Raw genomic sequence first — 24,155 nt, 5'->3', positions numbered from 1 at the left:
TGTGTGCTTGTATTGTGCTTTGCAAAGCAATTTAGAGTTGAGTTACATAAGTAGCCTATGAAAGGTTCTGTAGCTGCTAAATTATTTGCAGTTGAATGTAGATAAATCTGTATGTTCTGAGGCTTTTAGTGGTATTATCTTGTTTTGAATGCACTGAGATGTGTATAATCCATGATGTAAGGCTCCTTGGGGGGTTGTATTAAAAGGGATGAGATGCCTGTGACATTCTTCTCTTCTCAGCCCTTGTAGAGATGTCTGGGTATACTGTCTGTAGGTCCACTGGTCCACGACCGGTGCTCTGAAGGAGATTTCACCACTTTAGATGAAACCCAATCCATGCCAAAAATAGCTTTATTGATTAGGTGCACTTATGTGGCCAGTGGCTTTTCGCCACTGGCATGAGGGTCAATTGATGTTTTTTGATTCTGTGGAGCCCAACTGAAAGACACTGATATAAATGCCTATACAACCACTTCTTTTAGATATCACAACCTCTGAAAACAATGTTTTGATTGGTCTAGGTTTAATGTAGCCTACTATTTTAAAAGTACAGATTTGCCTCAAAATATTTTTAAAATCATGCAATTTTTTTTAAAGACTTACAGCCTATGGAGCTTCTACCTTATTTGTCAATGTGACATGGGTGAAATCCCCAAGCCTCAATTAAGGTCACTGGAGGAATGAGAAATTCTACTAAAACTACTAGTCGACTGAAAATAATTGCCAACTCTTATTTGGAATCAATGTTTAATTAAAACATTTAAATGTCTATTTTATTCTTTTCTTTTCTTTTCCTGTCAACCATTTTATGTGAAGCACTTTGAATTGCCTTTGTGTATGAAATGTGCTATACAAATAAACTTGACTTGACTTGACTAAAAAAAGAAAATGGTCTTGACCGAATTTCATGAGATCCAGCCACGTCACGTCACCTGACACCTATGTCACCCCATCCTCAATAGCCAATCAGCCCATGTCATCTATCAAAACATCTGTGATGTCATAACTGCTGCTGGTATGTCATCAGTGATGTCATACATCTCCGTCTGCTGAGCCAATCACCAAACAGGACGTGAGCAGTATAGTCAGCGTTGCCAGGTGTGATAATTATATTTGTACGATAAATTCGCCCTCTGTAAGATGTACGATCAATAATGCCAAAATCCCCATAATGTACAATAATCACTCATGATTGAATTCAGGTTGATTTTTGAGACAATTTTCCATTTAATTAATCTGAATGACGAGGATGAATTTGATCGAATCATCCTTAATATTTCATTTCCCCCCAAAATGTAGAGAGAGGTACCGACTGATGAGGGTCGACGCTGGCATGGATTCCTCTCCATCGCTCACAGACTTGGGCATCTGGGACACCCTGGTCTGTTGACTAGTCCCATGGGACTGGAGGGTCAACTGCCTGTTCCAAAGCAGCTGGTCCCTCCAGAAGACAGTGTTGAGAAGTCAGCCGTGGAAAAGCCTCTTCCAGGTTACATCGCTGTCTTTCTGCCTGAGTTCCCACACCGTAAATTTCCTGGGAAAGACCATTTCCAGGTACTGTGGAGTCCACAGTGTGGACCACAACTTCAGATTGACCAGTGAAAACTTACAAGCAGATGTTGCAATTCACACTTCATCATGAGTTAAACTAGAGACAAAACGGTTGACATGTAAACTTTGACAGATAGATAAATATACTTCTGTGCTCACAGATCCTAGGAATTATAGCCAAAGGGTCATTCGGACCGATCTTGAAAGTGAAGGACAAGTTGGAAGAGAAGACTTATGCTGTTAAGGTGAATCTCCCAAGTCTCTCTTACAAATCAGTTCAGCAGTAACAACCAGTATGACAACACCATTACATTTGAACATACACATTTATAACAGTTTCCCCATTGTCACATACTGTAGATCCTACCAAAATCTGAGATCTTGAAGCATGGAGGGCTGGCTCAGTCAAAGGAGGAAGTCATCATTCAGGTATATCACAGCATATCTCTCTGATTTGTATACTTTATAGGGTTATCGACACATTTTCAACAACTAGCCTACAGCAAGACCCTAACACCAATCTCTTTCCATAGGCAAGTCCTCAGACTGTTGTATGTGGTGGCATTTACAGTATAGGACGCTCCCTATCCATCTCTCACTGATATATTCACTCTCACTCTGTGTGTTGACTGTTGCATTGCAGCGGCAGCTCAAACACCCATTTATCCACAATCTGCAGGACTGCTGGCAGACACAGCGCCATCTCTTCATTAGTGAGTTTATGAATGAAGCCACAATTAGACGCTTTTCCCTTCTACTACCCTAACCTTTTGTGTTTTAACCTTTTGTGTTTTGTAGTATAGTTTTACCCCTCCTGGTCCCATAAGAACCTATGGTACATCCAATGGTAATTTCCCTACAGTCAAGTTGCTGTATCCCCAAGTTTGACTACTTATCTCACTGCTGGATATTGAAGACATGCACTGCCATCTAGTGAGATTGCACGGTAAAGCTCACATCCTCAGTGTATCGTGGCGGAGGCTACTGTTTTCCCTGCTCCTATATTTTGTGTTTCAGTTTAAATCAACCCTGAAATGTATTTGAAGAGCTATGATCATGAGTTTGTGTGTATCTGTTGTTAATAAGACAATAATGGGACAGAAGCATGTGTTTTTGCCTTATCTTTATTACTTACTGTGACACAATTTACCACCTCTTCCCACACAGCCGGCAGTGTGATGGGCAAATAGATTTTTATATTTTGTCCTTTTCTTTGCTCCCTCATTTCTGATGTTTTATTTTAGAAAATTTAGCAAAAAGGCCAGTATTAACCATTAATCCAGTGTATGCTGTTACTGTATACAGTATGTAACCCAGTTTGAAAGACATGATCACAGGGCCTCTGTATCTCTTCCTCCATAGTGTGTGACTACTGTGGCACAGGAGACTTGTACACTCACTGGTTACTGAAAGGACAGTTTGGAGAAGATGAAGTTCGGGTGTTTGCTGCAGAGCTTGGCAGCGCACTGGGTCAGTTTTCCCCAGATGTTCACCACATTGACTTGTATGGATGCAGAAGTCATGCTATAGTTTTGAGAATCTTAACATTGGATTTTAATATTGTCCTCTTTAATTTGACATTGTGAAATATTTTTTGGTCAAACTTCAATAAAGTTTACCTCTTGTTTTCTGTATATTCTAGGATTCCTGCATGACTTGGGGATCATGCATAGGGATATAAAGGTATGAAGATCGTTCATATTATGTCATGAACTGTATTTCCCAAAATAACATTTGAATTTATGAGTTAGGGAATGTTTTTTGGTGATTTTTCAGATGGAGAACGTCCTGCTGAGTGACCAGGGTAATAATGCTTGTGTATATTTTCTACTGCTCTCCAGTAAAAATGATCAGATAGCTGCCTCTGTAAATGGCCTGTCAAACATGCACTGTATTTTGGAAATTGTATTTTAAACTACACTAGGCATCTCGCGCGCTCGATTCCTGGGCGAGGCCACACTGCAGCTCGCCGAGCTGGCCCTCAGCTCGCATTCGCAGCTCGCCCGCTGCGTGGTCTTGCCTGCTGCTCGGCTGCTGTGTGGCCTTGCCTGCCCTATTGGCACGCGCACAATGTCTCAGTCTCTCACCCCTCTCCCCCTCTCCCTCAGTCCCTCTCGTGAGCCTCCTCAGTCTCTCATGAGCCTCAGACTAAATTCCACTGATGACATCATCAGTGATGATGACATCAGTGATGTCGTCATCAGTGATGATGTCATCAATGGAATTTATGACATCACTGATGATCTGATAGATAGATTGATAGATGAATTTAAACTTGTGCAGCAATATCATGTTGTGCTCTGATGCAGGGCACCTTCATTTGGCTGATTTTGGACTGTCTCGTCGCCTGAGAAGGGGAGGAAGATCCTTTACAATATGTGGGACTATCCAATACATGGGTGAGATGTTTCAGATTCTGGTAAATCAAATGGGAAATGAAAAGTGTGTATGAAACTTTGCAGAAAATTTATCAAAATTGTTGATTGCTGTTTGCAAGCTGGTTTGCCGTTTTGGCTTGCTTTGCATTTAGAGTGGTATACATTCTATCAGTGAAGTCATGTGCCTCAGGAAGTTATCATTTGGTGCCCGTTTTGTCTGGACAGCTCCTGAGGTCCTAAATGGGGGGCCATACAACCATGCGGCTGATTGGTGGTCACTTGGCATCATGTTGTTCTCATTGGTGACTGGAAAGGTCAGGTCCCCTAATGTTACTTTACATATGAATTAGCTCTAGATGTGGTACTGTGTCACTTATTGGTCACTGAGGTTTGTGTACACCTGCCTGAGCTGAGCATTTCGTTGTACCCTTAGTTCCCAGTACCTCCGGAACCGGACCACTGTGCCATGTTGAGGAAAGTCAGACAGTTCCCTTATGTCATGCCTAACACCTTCAGCCCTGCACTGGCCTTACTGCTCACTGAGGTCAGTATCTGTATAGGATTATAGACAGTGATCCTCCTCAATGAAGTCTGTCTTTCTTTCTTTCTGATTCTCATCCTCTCTCGCTCTCTCTCTCTCTCTCTCTCTCTCTCTCTCTCTCTCTCTCTCTCTCTCGACTTAAGCTCCTGTGCAAGAATCCAGCAAACCGCCTTCGGAACCTGGAGAGTTTCAAACAGCAGACGTTCTTTCGTGGTACTTCCTTTGACTCTCAGATTCTCCAAAAGACGCCTGTTGAATTCATCCTCGAACTCAAGAAGCATCCAGACTGGTCAGCCAAAGCAATGAGGGGGCTTTCGCTGGACTTCCACGACTTTGACTGTGATAAAGTCCTTCATTCCCCCACAACCCCCACCGAATTGTCTCCTACCTTGGCCAACATCGACCTGAACCAAGCTGTAGCCCAGACTTGTAGGGTCTATTCCTGTGACTAAATACAGAAAAACAGACTGTAGAAATATGAATGTGTCGCCCCCTGGATTGTCTTTGTTTACTGTTAATTTGTCTATATTATGAAAGATGCCACCCCCTCCACACACAAACACAGTACTCCTGCAGCCTGCTGGTTCTGGTCAAACGTGCTGTCTGCATGCAAGAATGGCTTTAAGATTTTTAATCAATATCTATTTATATATGGGGCATTCGATTTATATTAATATTTTGATGACCTTGATTTTATAAGGAAATTACATTTGAATCTTTAAGATGCATTGCACACAGTAATATAACAGTATACCCCAGTTTATTTGAGCGGTTTCTAAGCATATATCCCACTCATAAATGTTCCTGTATTAGTTGTGTGGATATTAGCTTGGTTAACCACAATAACTGAAGTCATTGCATTCTAGCATGCATAAGCGCAAATTTAATTGTGCATAGTCAAAATACATCTGATCTGACCTGACTGTAAAAAAATATATGTTATGCTACTACAGCAAAATAAATATGTATTTATTTCAAACAATTGTTATATACAGTATACTTAAGGTTAAGTTAAGTATATAATCTTAGTCATCTTTACCATGATGAAATCACCTGATGCAGTGAAAATCCACTTTTTCCATGTGTTCCTCCATTACAGATTTAGCAAAATAAATCTTACCCAGAGGTTCAACCTACAAGTTTGGAATATATAAATATACTTTTAAATAATATACAGTTAGCACAATATAGAAAATCAAAGTCTATAAATTGTAATTATGTTGAGTAGTTTATTTGATAACTGTTCAATTACTCCAAGTTCAAGAAAGCTTCACACACTATGGATTTACCTATTATAATACATATAATAAGTAGGAGAAAAATAAAGTAATGAAAGAATTGCATCACAGCCTACTGTTTCTTCAGGTTAAAAGAGCAATCCTGCTCACCATTGATCTTGTTTTATCCATCATGACTACAGGCAATAGACATAAATTGAACATGCATAGGATGTACATGTGGAACCGACGCCATATTGTTCAGAATTATTCGTTGTCTTGGCAATCAATTTGAAGTGGCTCTGCAGCATGAAGATTACAGTATCAGACAAATATCAGTGTTTGGGGTTTGATTCCTGCTGGGACAACATGTGATTGATGTCCAATATTTAGCTGTAAGTTATAAAAACATCTACCAAGCAGCAAATCAGTTAGCATGATATGAGTGCTATACCTGAATACTTTCAGCCTTGGGTTGACCTATTTGGAGGAGCGCTCACAAACTCATTGAGGACAGCCTTAATAGGACAGAAAATTGAGGACCAGATAAGGCATCAGGTTTTTAATTCGATAACAGAAAAAAGCGACAGGCCCAGGGGAGTCGGCCACGTATAATTGGTGTACTTAAGTCATCTCCCTAATTCAGACTGCATCTCCTGAATGGCGTGCACAGACTCCTCCTGCTGCCTCCTGACATTGAATTCCCTTCCAGGCCCTTGTCTTCGACAGGTCCAGCATGTCTCTGATGTGGCTCCAGTGGCAGGCAGTCCAGTGAGTGACCCATATATACTTTCTGAGGCACACTGACCCACAATAGTGAGGAGAGGAGTCTCCTGAAATCATGGTGAGTTATCCCATTGAGTCTTGCCAAATAACATTCCACAACACAGCACATGCACCTTCTTGGGCATGGCTTATTGTAGAGGTACAGAAGATCAAAAAATGAGTTCCTTTGGATCCAAGAAAAGCAACACTTAATTTCTGTGTATGAATCCTATGCAAATAAATAGTACATTTTTCACTACATTACATTATATAGATTGTATAACTAGAATCTGTTGGATATGTGAGCTTCTTATGTTCTTGTATGCTTTCAACAAAACCTTTTTTTTAAATGGGGCCTAATGGTATGCATGGCATAAAGTTAAGTCTTGTTCAAATTGGAAAAGTCTTAACTGACCTCATTCTAGGCTAATTTGGGCTATATTCCCATGTTCATTTACATTGACTTAAACCTGGAAATTATTTCTATTTCTGACACCTCCCTTCACAATCTTTACAGTTTAAAGCCACACAAAAAAGCCACTGCGTACACGAATTGCTCTGAGACTAAAATACCCCTGTGGATTTCAGGGTGAAGAGCAAATTATCAGGAGAATTAAAACTTTGCCCGCAGCACATTCCAACTAATTAAAATAAAAATAGCATGCTACTAGGGGGTATGGTTTAGCTTAAATGAGGTTACTTTAGGTGTATGGGGTTATAATAGAATACATAATTAATTATTAATTTACAAAAAGCCAGAGGAGTGGGACCCAAAATAGGCCACCAGACATTGTGAAAAACACTATGTAAAACTCATGACAGTTGAAAAAAAAAAACGTTAGTGGATATGGCCATCCAATCAGACACTTTCGTCTACACTGTCACTTTAAAGGCACACACACGCTTGTTCTGGAGTTTAATTGTAAATGACTGAGGAAATGTGAAAGTGGCAATATCACCATGAAAAACAAGCAGCTGAATGACAAATATTTTCTTTTTATATACAATTTTCCTAATTTATATAGGACAAAGGTGACGCATGATTTAATCACCTATAGGCAGGCCTACATTACTGTGGCATTATAAGCCCCGCCTAGAGGTGTTGCTCATGATGAGGTATGACATTTGGGCTGGATACAAACTAGGACCGACACAGCCTCCATCAATGTTCATCACATCAGTGGACAAGACATTGATTTCACTTTCTGTCTGGTAAGATTCTTACTGCTCATTTCTTTGTGTAGGCTCGCTGGAACTGTTTTTAACAATGTAAGACTATCACTGGCATAGGTGGGTAAATCTATATCATTGCATCAAGCTGTGCAGTTTGTCATCAATATCTGCAATTTATTCTCTGAAGTTACTTAAGATTTTAGCAAATTGCTGTGAACAGAATTGCAATGGGAACGATTAGGACAATTAGGAGGATTTTCCACAAATATTAGGCAAATAAACTGAATTGACTTTTGAAAAGTAGTAAAAAGTAAAAAGTAAAAAGAAAAGCCTGCATTAAGTTTATTCTTTATCATTTACATAAAGTCACCTTTCATAAAAAGTTTGCTTAATTTATGGGAAAGTTTGGTCACTTTTAGTTGTGCTGAAGTTTCACTATTAGGATGTTTGGTTAATTATGAGTGGTTTCATCTGTACGACCTGCAGTCTCACAGTAAAAGTAATCCGTCTTTCCTAGTTCATTTTCAAATCATGTTTTTTTGTTGTTGCATGGGGCCAATATAACTGGCTGGCCCCATGCATGTTTTTGGGACTGCATCTATAGAAGCAAATAGTTCAGCAGTGTCAGCACTCAATGTAATCCCAGTTGACAATAAGCATTAAGGACCACTCCATTGCCACTATCGCCGTTACACCCTGAACTAACTCGAGTTAATTTGAGAGAGAGTGGGAGATGATGATGATGATGGTTTTAGTGTTGACCACACATACAGTAGCCTACTCCAGGTTTCTGTTTGTCACTTTATATATTAATGTATTTTATCATGTATTTGTGCCTGAGTCTGTGTGCCTATGTCTCTTTTTGTGTTCCATGTTTTTACCTGGCTGCAAGACAAATTTGCCCTTTGGGACATTATAAAGTTGATTGAAGTTGAAATTGAGACATGCTTTTATTTTTTATTTGATTAGAATTGACTTGATGAGAGGTAAAAAGCTTTGTTTCTAAGACAGTCTCTCAAGATGACGCACCAGTTCCCAACGCTGTCTGCAACACAGAAGAAGGACCTGCATGACACCACTCTACGCATTGTTTCCCCAGGCAGGGGCATCCTGGCTGCAGACGAGTCTGTTGGTCTGTAAAGGGCTCTACATACTCTTTAGCCTATACTAATGACATATTTTCATTGTGGGGGGCATATATCATGTAACTTCTGCATTGAAAAATCATAATCAATGTGCATGAAAATAATAACGTGCTTTGTGGCACTGACAAAGAGCAGTTCAGACAGTTCAAAGTACTGATCTGAACATCTTGGGTCTGTGTCGCACTGTACCAGGCAGCATGGCTAAGCGGCTGGCCCAGGTTGGAGTGGAGAACACTGAGGAGAACCGCAGGCAGTACCGGCAGATTCTCTTCAGCGCAGACGATCGCATCAACAGCTGTATTGGAGGGGTCATCTTCTTCCACGAGACGCTGTACCAGCACTCGGATAACGGCGTACCCTTCGTCAAGATGATCAAGGACAGGGGCATCCTCGTCGGCATCAAGGTGTGGCAGTTTAGTGCCAATTTACACATGTGGAACACTGCATTGTGTTAACCCTTATAATAAAAAAGAGCAATGACCCCTCAGTTAGAGTGCTAGGCAAGAAAAATGTTAGGGGATAGATTAACTTTTTTCCTGATGAATATGTTATCGGTATTAAATGCCTAACAAACCACTGATTGAACAGTAGTATGTGAGAACTTAGCCTTGGTTGGCTTGTCATTACTCTATCCCTTATTCCTCAGGTCGACAAGGGAGTTGTCCCTCTGCCAGGGACTTGTGGAGAAAGCACCACACAGGGTGGGGCAAAAACCACTTTGGTTTTCCTCAGTTATCTGATGATGTCTCCCATAGGAAAACACACTGCAAGATGCTTCATGAATCTTTTTTTATCCTGCTCCATAGGTCTGGATGGTCTGTCGGAGCGCTGTGCGCAGTATAAAAAGGACGGAGCCAACTTTGCAAAGTGGCGCTGCGTGCTCAAGATCAGTGACAACAACCCATCTAAACTGGCCATTACAGACAATGCAAATGTTCTGGCCCGTTACTCCAGTATCTGCCAGCAGGTTAAGACTCATTATAATATTGGATAAAAACACGTGTAAAATCTGTGCAATGTGACACATTAACTTCATCCTGTTGATGTTTCCTTCCTCTGCCGTACAGCATGGCATAGTTCCTATCATCGAGCCAGAGATTTTACCTGATGGAGATCATGATCTGAAACGTTGCCAGTACGTCACTGAGAAGGTGGGTGGCTTTTTCCTTCGATATGTCGTGTGTGACACATTACTGCCCACGTCTCATGGAGATAGGTTAATCACTACACTGGCATTTTTCAAAGAATCCCAGAGACAGATATAGAGAGAATGAGGAAGAGAGAAACAGGCAGACAAAAAAAGATGGACACAGAGAGAGAGAATTTGATAGGAGGAAAATTCTGCCGCCGTCTGACATCTTTGGTAGAAAAATAAATACAAAAAAATCACGTGTATTGCAGGTCCTGGCTGCAGTGTACAAGGCCATGTCAGACCACCATGTGTACCTGGAAGGCACTCTGCTCAAGCCCAGCATGGTCACTCCTGGACACAGCTGCCCCAACAAGTTCAGCCCAGAGGAGGTTGCCATGGCAACTGTCACTGCCTTGCGCCGCACTGTTCCTCCAGCAGTTACAGGTAAATTGCATGGTCCTCATCATAGCCTGCTAAACCATCCTGATTACATGAACTGACATGTTTCCTTTTGCAGATCAGTCTGCCCTCCAGCCCGGCCCCAGTGATTTCCAGAAATTACAAAGTGCACCGGCCAATCAGGGACCTGCCTTGTAGTTGACAACGTATCCAGCCAATCAGGGACGCCGCTGGCAAAACAGTATGGCGGCTCCTGAAGCAACGACCGGTAATGTTAACGTTAGTAAACACAGCCATAAGGTCAGTTATTGCAGAAATAGACTCAATAACAACAATTAAACAAGCACAAGAGGATGCACCAGCAAAGACGTTTTTGCTGTTCTTCCAAGTGGGTTTTGATTGGATTTGGCGATGCTGATTGGCTGAAGAGTTGTCTGTCAAACCAAGTAGCCTACTCCCGCCCACTGATATCACTGTGGACGGGCTGGAGGCCAGACTGATCGACAGAATTAAACAGAATGTGAGGTCATGTGATCAGTATTTTTACCGGGCTAGGGCTCTCAGGTCTAGGTCACGTGATCAGTATTTTTACCGGGCTAGGGCTCTCAGGTCTAGGGGAAAATTGAACACAGAAATCCACGAGATAACATAATCAGAATAAGAGGAAATAATGTTCCCTGTTTCCTGCAGGAGTGGCGTTTCTGTCGGGTGGTCAGACCGAAGAGGAGGCCTCTGTCCACCTGAATGCCATCAATAACTGCCCTCTGGTCAAACCCTGGGTGCTGACCTTCTCCTACGGCCGAGCCCTGCAGGCCTCCGCGCTCAGGACCTGGCGAGGACACAAAGAGAACGAGAATGCCGCCACTGAGCAGTTTATCAAGAGAGCAGAGGCACGTTCTGTGGATGAATCACATAATGGGATCTTTTACTTAACAAGCATGAATTGAATCAGCGCCCACCACTGTTTGTTTACTGTATTGCATTTTGTTTGTTTGCTTACACATCCTCTATTCTGCCTATAGGTGAATAGCCTGGCCTGTCTGGGGAAGTATACTGGTGGTGATAATGGCGAGGGTGGCCAGCGCATCTACGGTTCCAGTCATGCATACTGACTGTATGTGACGCCCACGTTTCAGCTAAACAACATAGCATCATCTTCTGCCTTTACCACAGCATGACGCATTACACAAGAATTGTAGCATAGATATGTAGGTTATTTCTAAATATTTAGCTGGCAGTGGTGAACACTCTCCACGGTGTTGCATGAAAACAGTTGAGAGTGTGTTTTCTTGCCTTGTTACGTACTGTATGTAAGGACAATCAGATTATGGCCTTGGGTTTTTTTTAATGCATGTATTGAATGGAAGGTGTTGTTAATATGGATGCATGCCCTTGTGACACTGTCATCAAAGCTCTATACAATCTGGCATTTAGTATTTAATTTCAGGAAATACAGCCCTGCCATGTGCTGTAAATTAGTTAAACTTCGGCTGCAAGACAGCAATATTAGTAAGTCATGCAATCCCCTGCCTATTATGTGGTATCTTCAAGTTGTGTAAAGTGTGTGTGTGTGTGTGTGTGCGTGTGCGTGTGCGTGTGCGTGTGCGTGTGCGTGCGTGCATGCGTGCGTGATTGTGTGTGTGCATAGCTTGCATTCTATTATAACTTAGATGATTCTCCATGCTGGCTGAATTGATCAGTTACCTGATTGGCTGTGCATCTGATGAAAGTAGTTCCTATATAAATATCAAAACAATAAAGAGTGTTCAGTTATTATCTAATGTGGTTATTTTGTATTCTGTTACAACATTATCAAATATACGGTTACATTATTGTACAATATTGTAGGTCTATATTTTATCTTGTAGTATACCCAATCCAAGAGGTACGATGAGACATAGGTGCAAAATGTGGATTTTTTTTTGCCCTCCCAAAGGAATTCAGAGGGTGATACAGTACATTAGTCTTGTTTTATTATTAACTTTGAGTAGTGATCGAAGGTCCTGGGTTCGATTCCCACCTGGGACGCTGTGAACGCTGAAGGAATGCCTGCCCGTCCGCATGTCCTCGAGTGCCCACCGCCCGGGTGGGGTCGTCAAAAGGGCCTTTCTGTGTGGAGTTTGCATGTTCTCCCCGTGCCTCCCGGGGGTTTCCTTCATATAGGAACCCCCTTCACCAAAAACATGCAATATCCTGGTTGCTAATGTGGTTCCTCCTCTGGTCGTTAAGGGTGCCTGTTCGGAGGGAGGGGAACTGGTTGGAATAGCGTGAACCTCCCACGTGCTATGTCCTACCAGTGAAGCTTCCCCTGTCAGGTGAAAAGAAGCGGCTGGCTAACTGCCCATGTCTCGGAGGAAGCATGGAGCCAGTTTCGGCTCTCCCCAGATCGGCAGAGGGTGGAGTAGCAACCAGGATAAATAAAAGTAAATTAGCACTAAGGGGGATAAAAATGGGATAAAAAAAATCCAACTTTGAGTAGTGATTTTGAAACAGTCACGTCTTGATGACACGAGAAAGGAAGGCTGTTCAGGAGCTTTACATTTTAATACATTATGAACATCCATTATTATAATAATACAACATCATAAGGCTACATGATGTTGATAACAAATCAAATCGCTACAGGAATCAACTCTCAGATTATTATTTAAAATATCTGAGGACACTTTTGGGATGATGTTTGTTCTACTTCGTCCTTATGAATTTTGTTAGACTCAATAGCTAAATCCAGTATTACTTCTATATTGAAGTGACTCTGACATGTACAAAGATTGCACTATAGGTGGTAGTTATCAGACTTTTTTTTATTATAATTCCTATATCAGTTTCAAATGTGTATACAATGTATCCAAACTCCTTTTTTACAGACACCCAAGTTCCGTCGTCCCTGCTGTATTACACTCTATGCTCTTACACAGGCTATGAAAATATTATGTACCTGCATGTAGCCTTTAGTTAAATGGGGCATTTTACACACAGCAACTGTACTTTTCTGTGTCCCTAACTTTTGGTTTCTCATTAAATAACTCAGTGGTCTGTTTGTGGTTTGGAGGTGATTACTTGTTATCTATAGATTCTAAAATATAATCACATCACTCCTGAGTATTAGCCTATTATTTAACCCAGTAAGAAACAAGAATACTGATCATATAAAATATATATTAGATTACAGTAGGCTACAATGTTTCAGAACCCATTTAACTGGAGATGACAGTTTAGCAGGGATAGCGGAGGGCAAATTCAACTCAACTCAGTTTTCCAACTTTTTTTGTTTTATCCGTGAAATAAAGTTGACCCACTTTTAGCCTGACATCTGATTTAAATTCAGAGTATACATCATAGAGAGAGGTATCAAAGTGATTAAAGTCACATGATTACAATGTGACAGACACACACACACGCACACACACACACACACACACGCACGCACGCACGCACGCACGCACACACACACACACACACACACACACACACACACACACACACACACACACACACACACACACACACACAACAAACAAGTGAATGAATAATTTTCTTAAGACCGTTTTATAGCCTATTGGCGGTTTTTAGCCATTATGATGATCACCGACTGGAGGCCATAGTTGCACTTACTTTTTGCGTTACCAATCAGCGGACTACTTTGTTTGGCGGATACGGCGAATATCCTCGAGCCGAGCCTCCAAGTGTGCACGTTTCCGGCATACATGAATGCCTTGCTAAAGAAGCGCGGTTCCGCGGCGCCGTTCCTGAAGAAAACGCGAGTGCAGAGCAGCCTCGCGGTTACCGTCTACTCAGTGTTAATATCCTGCATGCTTGGACTAACAAACGGATTTCGGTGTTATTATTTTTCGCGTTTCCATTCCCTTATTGCGAGCTGTTTGGTAAACGTCTTGCGTTAAAACCGGTCTAGAATATTGCTAAGTCGCCTAGTCAAACAACAAACGTTAGCTTAAGTTAGCTTGTAGCCAGCTAGCCGTCTAGCTAGTATGTCGGGGGGTGTTGTGCGTGGCCCTGCAGGGAACAATGATTGTCGAATTTATGTGGGAAATCTCCCTCCCGATATTCGCACCAAAGACGTGGAAGATGTATTCTACAAATATGGAGCAATTCGAGATATCGATCTGAAAAACCGGAGAGGGGGACCTCCTTTCGCCTTCATTGAATTTGAAGACCCAAGGTAATGAGCTAACGCTAGATAAACGTGTGCTTAGGCCGGAGATAGCCATATTGTGTGGGTAACTCATGTGTTCACATTACTGGCGGGCTCAGACTATCCCCTGGAACCCGCACCCCTCATTCTCATCTCTAACAAAAACGTGGTGTCTGCTCTTTGACCGTTGACTAATATTCAGTTGTGCATTGAAAATGCATGTTCAGGTTTTCGTTTGCACCTTTATTTCTATGCAACGTGGAAAGCCGCTTTGTTATTGACTTGCAGATATCGGTGGATGTTCATAGATGGTAGGACAATGTAGCATTTGGCGTCGGCATTTGCAATAATTTAAAAGCTTTTGCACAGTAAATTGTAATGTTACTCAGATTGAAACTGCAGACAAGAAAACTTCAATTGTGTCTACCGGTATATGGGTGGGTGCATGCATGTGTGCAAGAGGGATTAGCAAACATTAACCGGCTAACGCTAGCTGCTAACATGGCTGACCCTGTCCACAAAGTGTGCAGCCCATTTCACGTGTTTTGTTCATATGGGCATCTCTTCTGAAGATGTATTTTAAGCCTCGGTACGTAGCAATTTACTATGTCCATGTGTTAACCGTGAAATGCAATCTGTATCATCAGGGACGCAGATGATGCCGTTTATGGACGTGATGGATATGACTACGACGGCTACAGACTGCGTGTGGAGTTTCCCCGGAGCGGCAGGGGTGGAGGCAGAGGCGGTTTCGGCGGGGGTGGGATCGGTGGAGCTCCAAGGGGAAGATATGGGCCTCCATCCAGACGCTCCGAGTACAGGGTCATTGTCTCGGGTAAGCAGGCTCCCATACAACAAGACCCCTATCTGAGAAGTTGTATTACTGATATGATGATGTTTTACTGTTGACACGGAAGCATAGTTTGAAGATATTTTCTCTACTGACTTGCCCCGGAAGAAGTCCACCTTGAGATTCATTCATTTATGTATGCTTTCCACTGACAATGAAATGGGTCAAATAGGGGACTTAAAAGCCTTATTGTGCATCCTGAGAAGCTGTAGTTTTGGGCTATTATTAGTATCAAGCATCACACACTTTGGGCAGATGTGTGGGCATTCATGGCTAAAATGAAAATACTGGTTTTTCTACAAATGATTAAGTTACTCCCTTAATTTTAACCATTAACTAAATCATCTCCCTGATTGATTAACTGCAGCAGGCCTTCCCACTAAGATTAGATGAACGGCACAGTGGTAACACTGTCGCCTCACAGCAAGGCCTTGGGTTTGATTCCCGCCTGGGATGCTGAGGGCGTGTCCCCCATCATGTCCTCAGTGCCTACTGCCCAGGTGGGCTCGTCAAAAGGGCCTTTCTGTGCGAAGTTTGCATGTTTTCCCCGTGCTGGGGTTTCTTCCAGATAGGAACCCCCCCCACTAAAAACGTGCAGAAAAAAAGGGGATGAGATTAAATAAAATTACGATAAATTCTTTGGTCGGTGGTAATAAATCTAAATGAATTGGAGTGCTGTCTTGGATTCTTATTTGTTACACTTTTTTGCGGATTCACCACCCACATAAATGATGGAAATATTCAAGTGAGATTTGACCATATTTTTTGCTAAATTTTTGCAGTTATGGAAACTTAACTTGTGCAGCGCTAACTATTGAAACATTTTGCCTCAGTTAAGTGAACTGTGCATCAGTTGTTGTTGTTTTTTTTTAAGGGCTCCCCCAAAGTGGCAGCTGGCAGGACCTGAAGGACCATATGCGTGAAGCTGGCGATGTGTGTTACGCCGATGTTTTCAGGGATGGAACCGGAGTTGTAGAATTTGTGCGCAAAGAAGACATGACCTATGCCGTTCGAAAGCTGGACAACACCAAATTCCGCTCACATGAGGTATGTGTACTGATTTGATTCATTCACATGGATAGTGTTTCTCTTTTCCTGTTTTCAAGGTGAGTACTTGACTGTTTGCAGCATTCCTGGCCCTCACCTTCCAACTCTGGTGTTTTCACTAATCCAGGGAAAGGAGTGTTGTCTTTTCAATGTCAAGTTCTCTTGTGTCTGCCAGGGAGAGACTGCATACATTCGTGTGAAAGTAGATGGTCCCCGCAGTCCGAGTTATGGAAGATCACGTTCCCGTAGCCGTGGCAGCCGGAGCAGGAGCCGAAGTCGCAGCGCCGCCAGCCGCAGCCGCAGCAATTCCCGCACCCGTGGCAGCCGAGCATCGCCCCGCTACTCGCCTCGTCATAGCCGCTCTCGCTCCCGTTCCTAAGTCTTTCTACCACCACTGTTTTGCCCTTTTGATGAGGCCCCTGTATACCCTCATGTTTTTACCCCTGAGTTTTTCCAGATGTCAACTCTTGATTTTAATTTTTTGCATTTCATGTCCCGATGTCTTTGTGGATGATCTTGGTATGTAGGTGTTTCCCCTTTCACCTTTCCTACCCTTTCCAGCTGCTTTGTCCTTTGTCTTGCCCCCCCTTTTATTTTTATTTTATTTTCTTTGACTGTCTTCTCAATTTTCAACGTTCGAAATGGTGCTGTGCTGAACTTCAAAAAGGTTGGGTTGTAATACGTTACACTCAATGTTTTTGCAAGTGATCAAAATTGAGTTTTTTGTTTGGTTGTTTTTCTCATGGGATGGCTGGGGTGGGAGGTTGGGATGGAGGGCCCAATCATGCTTAACTGTATTTTACCCTTGTGTCTTCCTTTAGACATCTGAAGATAAGGATTAAAGAATGATTTGGAATAAAACCATTGTGGAGCACATTTCATTTGTATGGTCAGGATAGGACATCTAATTGAGGAGGAGTCAGGTCGAAAGGCTATGGTATGCTTCATATTCCATAAATCAATGTTTTGATTGGTTGCCATTTAATTGCATGTCATGATTTAACAAAGCTATGTGCTGTACTTCATGTATTTTTTTTGTTTTTATATGCTACTCTGGTCTTGTGCCAGAATGAGCAGTCCTAAATCAATATTGTGACATCAGTGTAGTTGTGTAACATCTTAACTGTCACGTGCAAAATCTGAATTACTGTTTGCGTGGGGAGGCGTCAGAGTAAAAAAACAGTTAATGTTTGACTAAAGGAAATGACAAGTTTATCGTGCTCATTGGCATTTTTCTTGTCCAGTATCTTTGTCATGAGTGCTCAACATGAAAAATTGGATTAGGCCCAAATCTGACATTATTCTAACGGTTTGCCTCTGATTTTCTTCCTGGTATTTCAAGGTTTTGATTGGAGGAGTGGCTCAGTGGATCCCAATCCTTGGAGCTGGATGAGTGGATCGATAGGGAAGGGATAGGCAAGGATGGATGCTTGGAACGGGATCCGTTTTCCAGGAATCAAATGAGTTGATTCAGAACTAATTATGGAGTCCCAGAGCAACTTTTTCAATAGCCCATCTATCTTAATTTTTTGAATGATATGGATAAGAAAACGAAACAGAGGACCAGGAAGTTGGATCAAAGGATGGAATCGTAGATGCCTGGTATGAGGGAATTAAATTGGGGAGGTTGGGGGTTTCATTTGGGAGTAGTTTGTATATTTTTTCTGCTTAATCTTACTTCTCTCTTAGCATTTTCAATAAAAACACTTGAAAAGTAAATTTTTAGTTTGTTTTGTTTGTTTGAAATATGGTAATCTTAAGATTGTTTATGTGCCTCTGAAGAACCATTTTAAGTTTTGATAAGCCACCAGATATTTCCCCATTGTACCAGCCACTCCCTAATGTCTTGTAGACCAACATGTTGCCTAAAACAGTATTGGAGTGATTGTCAAGGTATGCATGATAGTTTTTAGGGTTATGTGTGGAAATAATGCACATGTGTGAGAAACTAACAAATGACTAATGCATTATGAATTGCTAATTTGCTGTAGAAGATAAAATGTATACTGCAGGTAAATTGAGAAGTGATGACAGCCACTGCAACACAACACCAGTGTTTATATTGTCCCACTGACTTGGGAGAAGGGTCCAAAAATAACTTTTGCCCACCAGCCAAATGGCTAGACAATGTTGAAATTTTACCAGCCACTGAATACATTATTAGCCTAATATTTAGCCTGGTGAGTGAATCAAATCTACAACCCATTTTGCATATTCAGCATTTGAATACTGGTGGTTGGTGCAATGGTGTTCATTTTGTACTCTGCATGGGAGATTTTTCTAGTTTAGTTTTCCATGAGCTGTGATACCCCAGTGAAGAGAAATAATACTTAGAGCCTACAGCCAAGGTCTCATTGCTTTTAGCCCACAGTCGGTGTGGTGTACTGCATCTGTCAATGATGCATTGTGGGATGAAATAAGATGCTGGCAGAGAGGAGCTGGAGGAAAACGCTTACAACAGACCGAGAGGCTGCGGCTCAGCCAATGGGTGCAGCACGCAGCAGAGGGCGGGGGAGCTGGTGGAGCAGAGCAGATAGCCTACCTACGGTACATACTTATTGTCCGAATCTTTAAAAAGAAAAGAAAAAGATTAGTCGCAGCAACATCAAAACCTACACAACCCACTGGCAAGGTGAAGAGACCCATTTTTGACAAGTGTTGAGGCAGCTCAGTGAAAAGGTGAGTGTCAGATTTCCTGTACGGAGAAAAGGCGACACACGCATGTCTCCACAATTTGATTCCAGCTTCCCTGATGTTGAGCTATGAATGAATGTGGCTTAATTTATTAAAGCTACGACTGAGCAGGCATGTGGCTTGTAGGGGCATGGAGTTGGCTGGTAACGACAAGGCTAATTTGGGCTAACGTAACTGTAAAGATGGATGAGTGTTTGGTGTCGAAGCAATGCTTATCTAGAGGAACCTGCCTATATTCGAAAGTGATTTAGCCAAGTAATCTAACTCCACCTGTATCAAGTTTCACAGCCAATCTATGCAACGCTCAAGTCATCGTCGTCTGTTAGTGGGAGAAGTTGATGCGAATAAATAAGGTCCAGCCTATGTTTTAAAATGTGGGAACATTTCTGCGTATGATTAACCCCTGATGGCCTAACCGCGACGGCCTGCGTGAAAGTGCCATTGTTTTTGCACGTTAAATCTACCACGTGTGCCGATTTGAGCGCAGCACGTCTTGAGTGAACGAACGCTCTTTTGCAGCGGACATCATCATGACTGACAGGAAAGCTGTGATAAAAAACGCCGACATGTCTGAGGACATGCAGCAGGACGCCGTGGACTGTGCCACCCAGGCCATGGAGAAGTACAACATAGAGAAGGACATCGCAGCTTATATCAAGAAGGTGAGAGACCGTCACAGAGAGGACGGGCATGAACCAAGTTCGCTTTTTTGGCCCGAAGCTGTATGCTTACATCAGTGACACATGCTCTAAATTGGCTCATCATGGGGCTTTCTTGGTGTGTATCTGGCCAAGGCCTTCTTCCACTGGTGAAATTACTAAACAAATGACTGATACCCCTCCCCCATTGATATTCACGTTGTATATGTTGCCCTAAAACTAGAGGCAAAGTATACTGAAGAAAAATACAAGTACAACACTTGTTTTTGCTCCAATTTTTCACGAGTTGAAATAATAGATGTACACAAAAGGCTTATTTCTTTCACATTTTGTTCCCAGATTTGTTTAAATCTGTGAGCACTTCTTTGCCAAGATAAACCATCCACCTGACAGGTGTGGTATAATCAAGATGCTGATTAAACAGCGTGATTGTTGCACAGGTGTGCAGTTTTATCTGTGGGGAGAATAAATTAGGCACTGATTTGAACTAGTATGGATCTCACATGACTAGGACTACAGATGTGTTTTTGATGACCAGTCCTATCTGGAGATACAATTGCACAGGCGCACTGATTCAAAACAAATTTGTGAATGTTTTTGAGAGAAATAAGCCTTTTGGTTGCATAGAAAGTCTTACATCTGTTATTTCAACTCTAGATTTGGGCTTCATCTCAACTCAAACTAAATCATCTCCTTTTAACCCTTTCAGGAGTTTGACAAGAAGTACAACCCTACATGGCACTGCATTGTCGGGAGGAACTTCGGCAGCTACGTCACCCACGAGACAAAGCATTTCATTTACTTCTACTTGGGCCAAGTGGCCATCTTGCTCTTCAAGTCGGGCTGAGAGGTTGTGAGGTGTGGAGTTTCTCCCTGAACCGTATCGGGAAAAGCACCGGTGGCTGATGTCTCCCATACACAAATAACGACATACCATAATGATGCAAACTGGCCGTGCGCAATTGCATGGACTATACACTATTTAATATGTATGTTACAGTAAGTTTACTTTTTGAATAGTTGCCATTTGAATGCAACTGAAGTAGTTTTTGTTAATGCTGTTTAAACCTAGTTTCTAAAAGATTTAATCATGGCCCTCGATTGTATAATAAAGGGAAGCTAGAGGATCAAGTGGTTCCGGCTGCTTTCCTTCAGAAGACCCCCTTAAATGAGACTCCAGCTGTGTGCACCAGTTGAAACCAACACATGATTAGCTGTGCAACCGTTAGCCAGATTTATGATGTGATGATGATCAGAAGTTGGTTCAAAAGGGGAAATTAAAGCCCTTTTCTTCACATCTTGCCTGTTTTCACCTGACAAGTTCCTTCAAGGTCTCTGTTGACCTCCAGGACGATTACAGCTACTCCAGACCAAGGGTCACTACTTCAAAATATACTACAACCTGACAGTATGAGTTCATTAGCACAAATCTACGATACCAATTCACAAAACATTTAAATACATTTTCTTTGCAAATTTAGGTTGAAAGACATTTGCCCAGGTCATTTTTAGCACACTGACACGGTAGTGTGACTTGATTTGAATTTTGACCCTTCATCATGGCCACTTTTAGGAAAGCCACGATGTTATCATCACATGACACACAAACCTCACCGTCATCAACCGACACAAGTAAGCCAGTGCAAGCTTTTCCAGGAATATGACAGTTAAGTGAAATAACCCCACCCCTCCTTAATTTTCACTGTGAATAGGTGGAGCAAATGAAGCTTGGATCCAAACACCTTAGCCTGTAATGCCCAAATATTAACACTGCAGACTCATTACCAAAACATAACTCGCCTGCCTAGATTTCAGTTCTCATAAGCCTGTTTGTGCATGTTTGGAAGCTTCCGTTAACTTCTGTGTATAGCTTTGGAAGTTAGTTTAGTTCGTTAGTTTAGTTCGGATGTCGTCAGACTTTAATGGGCAAAGCTGGTCTCGGAGCGAAGTGATTTGCGTAAGTTTAACCCAAGTGTGTCATACAAATGTAGATTGGGCTGAGCCAGTGTGTGTTCACTGTCCCAGATATTGCTATGTACGAGCGTTTAGAGGGTCATTTGGCAAATTCATCTGCCCTCCCCCACTGGCCTCTACAGCTTAAAGTCGCTGAAGGCCCCTGTGTTTCAGATGGTTGTATTGTCTTACGTGGCTTGTGATACTAGATGCGTTACCCTGACCCTTTATTTTTGCATTGCCAGTATACTGCCAGACATGCAGGAAAGACAAACCCATTGTATTTAGAGTTCAGACTTGCTACTTAAAGCAATGTGCATCTCTGAGCTGGTGTAGACCTTGCCTAGCACACTGATTTTGGATTTTCATTTGATTTCATGTCAGCATTATTATAAGTTTGGAATAGCAATGCACAATGTCTTGAGTGCCGAATAATGTTCTTTAGAAGGGAGAGATTTAGATCAGAGTTAGTTCGAGTTGGATAACAACACATTTCTCGCTGTGCATAAAGGACTGAATGTTTGAGTTGTCCTTTGCTATATTCCAGCAGTGGGTGAAATGAGTATTTCTCAATTGTTTGCTTGGATTGACATTGTTTTCAAGGAAAGTCTTCCTAACTATTGTCAATGTAAACTGATTTAGTATTGTTTTCCTCTGGCATGTATTTTTGCTGTGTATATGTAGGAGCCGTTCCGATGCTGTTAAATTTGCACAAAATGTGTGCCTGTCATTGCTCTCAACTGTAACTGGCTTGAGTACAATTGCACTTCATTAGAATTATCCAGTAGGTTACTACAGAACCAAAATCTTATAAACTCAATAGAATAAAACTTCATGTTGACTTATTACATTGTGGTCTTTTATTTTCTCATTATTGTTTATCCCTTCTGGCAGGGGTCTTCAACCTTTTTCAGCCAAATGGCCCCTTGGTTGATAGAGAAACAGAGCAGCAACCCCCCCACAATGTTGCAGAGTTTACCACCAGATTAGTTTTGTAAATTATTTTTGTCAAAAGCTGCTTATTGCATGTTAATGCTTGGAGTTTACTCAATATTTTTTTGTCTAAAATCACTTTAAAATTTTCATAAACTACTTTGACAAAAATGTGCGTGTCCCTGCAGTACCAGGGGGCCCTGGACCCCTGTTGAAGACCACTGCCTTATGGATAGGAGTCCAGTAACCTACCCAATGTACACAGGATCACTATTAGTCAAGTACCATACATTTACAGGAATGTCTTTGTTGCTTAGATACTGACATCTATGAAACTAATTCACTGCACATAATCGACATTGCAAGACGTACGACAAGACTGCAGAATATAAATATCCAGGTCTAAAAATAAACGGCATTCAATCACTGCATTCAGGCAGCAGACAGTATGGTTTTAGCAGTGGGGGGGGGGTGAGAGGCCAGCAGTGCATTCAGGCAGCATGACAGTATGGTTTTAGCAGTGGAGGGGGTGGTGAGAGGCCAGCAGTGCATCCTGAACATGACAGTATGGTTTGAGCAGTGGAGGGGGTGGTGAGATAGCCTGGGTAAACCCATCCCCCACGTGACCTGCTCTCAGACCTGTTCTCAGTCACTATGTGACTGGGAACTGAGAGAGCAGGTCACGTGGTGGCTGGGTTTACCTAGGCTAGTGGTGAGAGGCCAGCAGTGCATCCTGAACATGACAGTATGGTTTTAGCAGTGGAGGGGGTGGTGAGAGGCCAGCAGTGCATCCTGAACATGACAGTATGGTTTTAGCAGTGGAGGGGGTGGTGAGAGGCCAGCAGTGCATCCTGAACATGACAGTATGGTTTTAGCAGTGGAGGGGGTGGTGAGAGGCCAGCAGTGCATCCTGAACATGACAGTATGGTTTTAGCAGTGGAGGGGGTGGTGAGAGGCCAGCAGTGCATCCTGAACATGACAGTATGGTTTGAGCAGTGGAGGAGGTGGTGAGAGGCCAGCAGTGCATCCTGAACATGACAGTATGGTTTTAGCAGTGGAGGGGGTGGTGAGAGGCCAGCAGTGCATCCTGAACATGACAGTATGGTTTGAGCAGTGGAGGGGGTGGTGAGAGGCCAGCAGTGCATCCTGAACATGACAGTATGGTTTTAGCAGTGGAGGGGGTGGTGAGAGGCCAGCAGTGCATCCTGAACATGACAGTATGGTTTTAGCAGTGGAGGGGGTGGTGAGAGGCCAGCAGTGCATCCTGAACATGACAGTATGGTTTTAGCAGTGGAGGGGGTGGTGAGAGGCCAGCAGTGCATCCTGAACATGACAGTATGGTTTTAGCAGTGGAGGGGGTGGTGAGAGGCCAGCAGTGCATCCTGAACATGACAGTATGGTTTTAGCAGTGGAGGGGGTGGTGAGAGGCCAGCAGTGCATCCTGAACATGACAGTATGGTTTTAGCAGTGGAGGGGGTGGTGAGAGGTCAGCAGTGCATCCTGAACATGACAGTATGGTTTTAGCAGTGGAGGGGGTGGTGAGAGGCCAGCAGTGCATCCTGAAC

The 24,155-nt window shown here is 42.5% G+C and overlaps 4 protein-coding genes across 4 annotated transcripts; all 4 read left to right on the top strand.

Moving 5' to 3' along the window:
* Positions 1–1,398: 1,398 nt before the first annotated feature.
* Positions 1,399–7,045, top strand: LOC310776514 (ribosomal protein S6 kinase-related protein-like; the record flags this gene model as incomplete). The annotated part of the gene is made up of 12 exons (XM_083636696.1): positions 1,399–1,554; positions 1,713–1,796; positions 1,912–1,980; positions 2,195–2,264; positions 2,914–3,021; positions 3,194–3,234; positions 3,328–3,355; positions 3,861–3,950; positions 4,155–4,243; positions 4,363–4,473; positions 4,614–4,899; positions 7,041–7,045. 12 exons carry the CDS (start codon positions 1,399–1,401, stop codon positions 7,043–7,045), a joined length of 1,137 nt encoding a protein of 378 aa, XP_083492822.1.
* Positions 7,046–8,645: 1,600 nt separating this feature from the next.
* aldoca (aldolase C, fructose-bisphosphate, a) lies at positions 8,646–11,413 on the top strand (the record flags this gene model as incomplete). Its single annotated transcript, XM_083637872.1, has 8 exons — positions 8,646–8,761; positions 8,967–9,174; positions 9,417–9,471; positions 9,577–9,737; positions 9,838–9,921; positions 10,172–10,346; positions 10,992–11,191; positions 11,324–11,413. 8 exons carry the CDS (start codon positions 8,646–8,648, stop codon positions 11,411–11,413), a joined length of 1,089 nt encoding a protein of 362 aa, XP_083493998.1.
* Positions 11,414–14,045: 2,632 nt separating this feature from the next.
* Positions 14,046–18,019, top strand: srsf1a (serine and arginine rich splicing factor 1a). The gene is made up of 4 exons (XM_083637574.1): positions 14,046–14,481; positions 15,102–15,289; positions 16,179–16,351; positions 16,527–18,019. Exons 1-4 carry the CDS (start codon positions 14,291–14,293, stop codon positions 16,728–16,730), a joined length of 756 nt encoding a protein of 251 aa, XP_083493700.1. The 5' UTR covers positions 14,046–14,290; the 3' UTR covers positions 16,731–18,019.
* An 849-nt stretch (positions 18,020–18,868) lies between these two features.
* dynll2a (dynein, light chain, LC8-type 2a) lies at positions 18,869–22,492 on the top strand. The gene is made up of 3 exons (XM_083637241.1): positions 18,869–19,030; positions 19,565–19,707; positions 20,414–22,492. Exons 2-3 carry the CDS (start codon positions 19,576–19,578, stop codon positions 20,549–20,551), a joined length of 270 nt encoding a protein of 89 aa, XP_083493367.1. The 5' UTR covers positions 18,869–19,030; positions 19,565–19,575; the 3' UTR covers positions 20,552–22,492.
* The last annotated feature ends 1,663 nt before the right edge of the window (positions 22,493–24,155 follow it).

The sequence above is a fragment of the Poromitra crassiceps genome (genome assembly GCF_964638095.1).
Source record: "Poromitra crassiceps genome assembly, chromosome: 5".
Classification (NCBI taxonomy): Eukaryota; Metazoa; Chordata; class Actinopteri; order Beryciformes; family Melamphaidae; genus Poromitra; species Poromitra crassiceps.
Note: the sequence above shows the minus strand (reverse complement) of the source record. Positions and strands in the feature narration are given on the sequence as shown.

Bases quoted from the DNA above. Each gene is read 5' to 3' on its own strand.
- srsf1a (XM_083637574.1), top strand. From the start codon at position 14,291: ATGTCGGGGGGTGTTGTGCGTGGCCCTGCAGGGAACAATGATTGTCGA. The intron at 15,290-16,178 runs GTAAGCAGGCTC...TTTTTTTTTAAG, and splicing joins GTACAGGGTCATTGTCTCGG to GGCTCCCCCAAAGTGGCAGC. The intron at 16,352-16,526 runs GTATGTGTACTG...TGTGTCTGCCAG, and splicing joins CCAAATTCCGCTCACATGAG to GGAGAGACTGCATACATTCG.
- dynll2a (XM_083637241.1), top strand. From the start codon at position 19,576: ATGACTGACAGGAAAGCTGTGATAAAAAACGCCGACATGTCTGAGGAC. The intron at 19,708-20,413 runs GTGAGAGACCGT...TAACCCTTTCAG, and splicing joins TCGCAGCTTATATCAAGAAG to GAGTTTGACAAGAAGTACAA.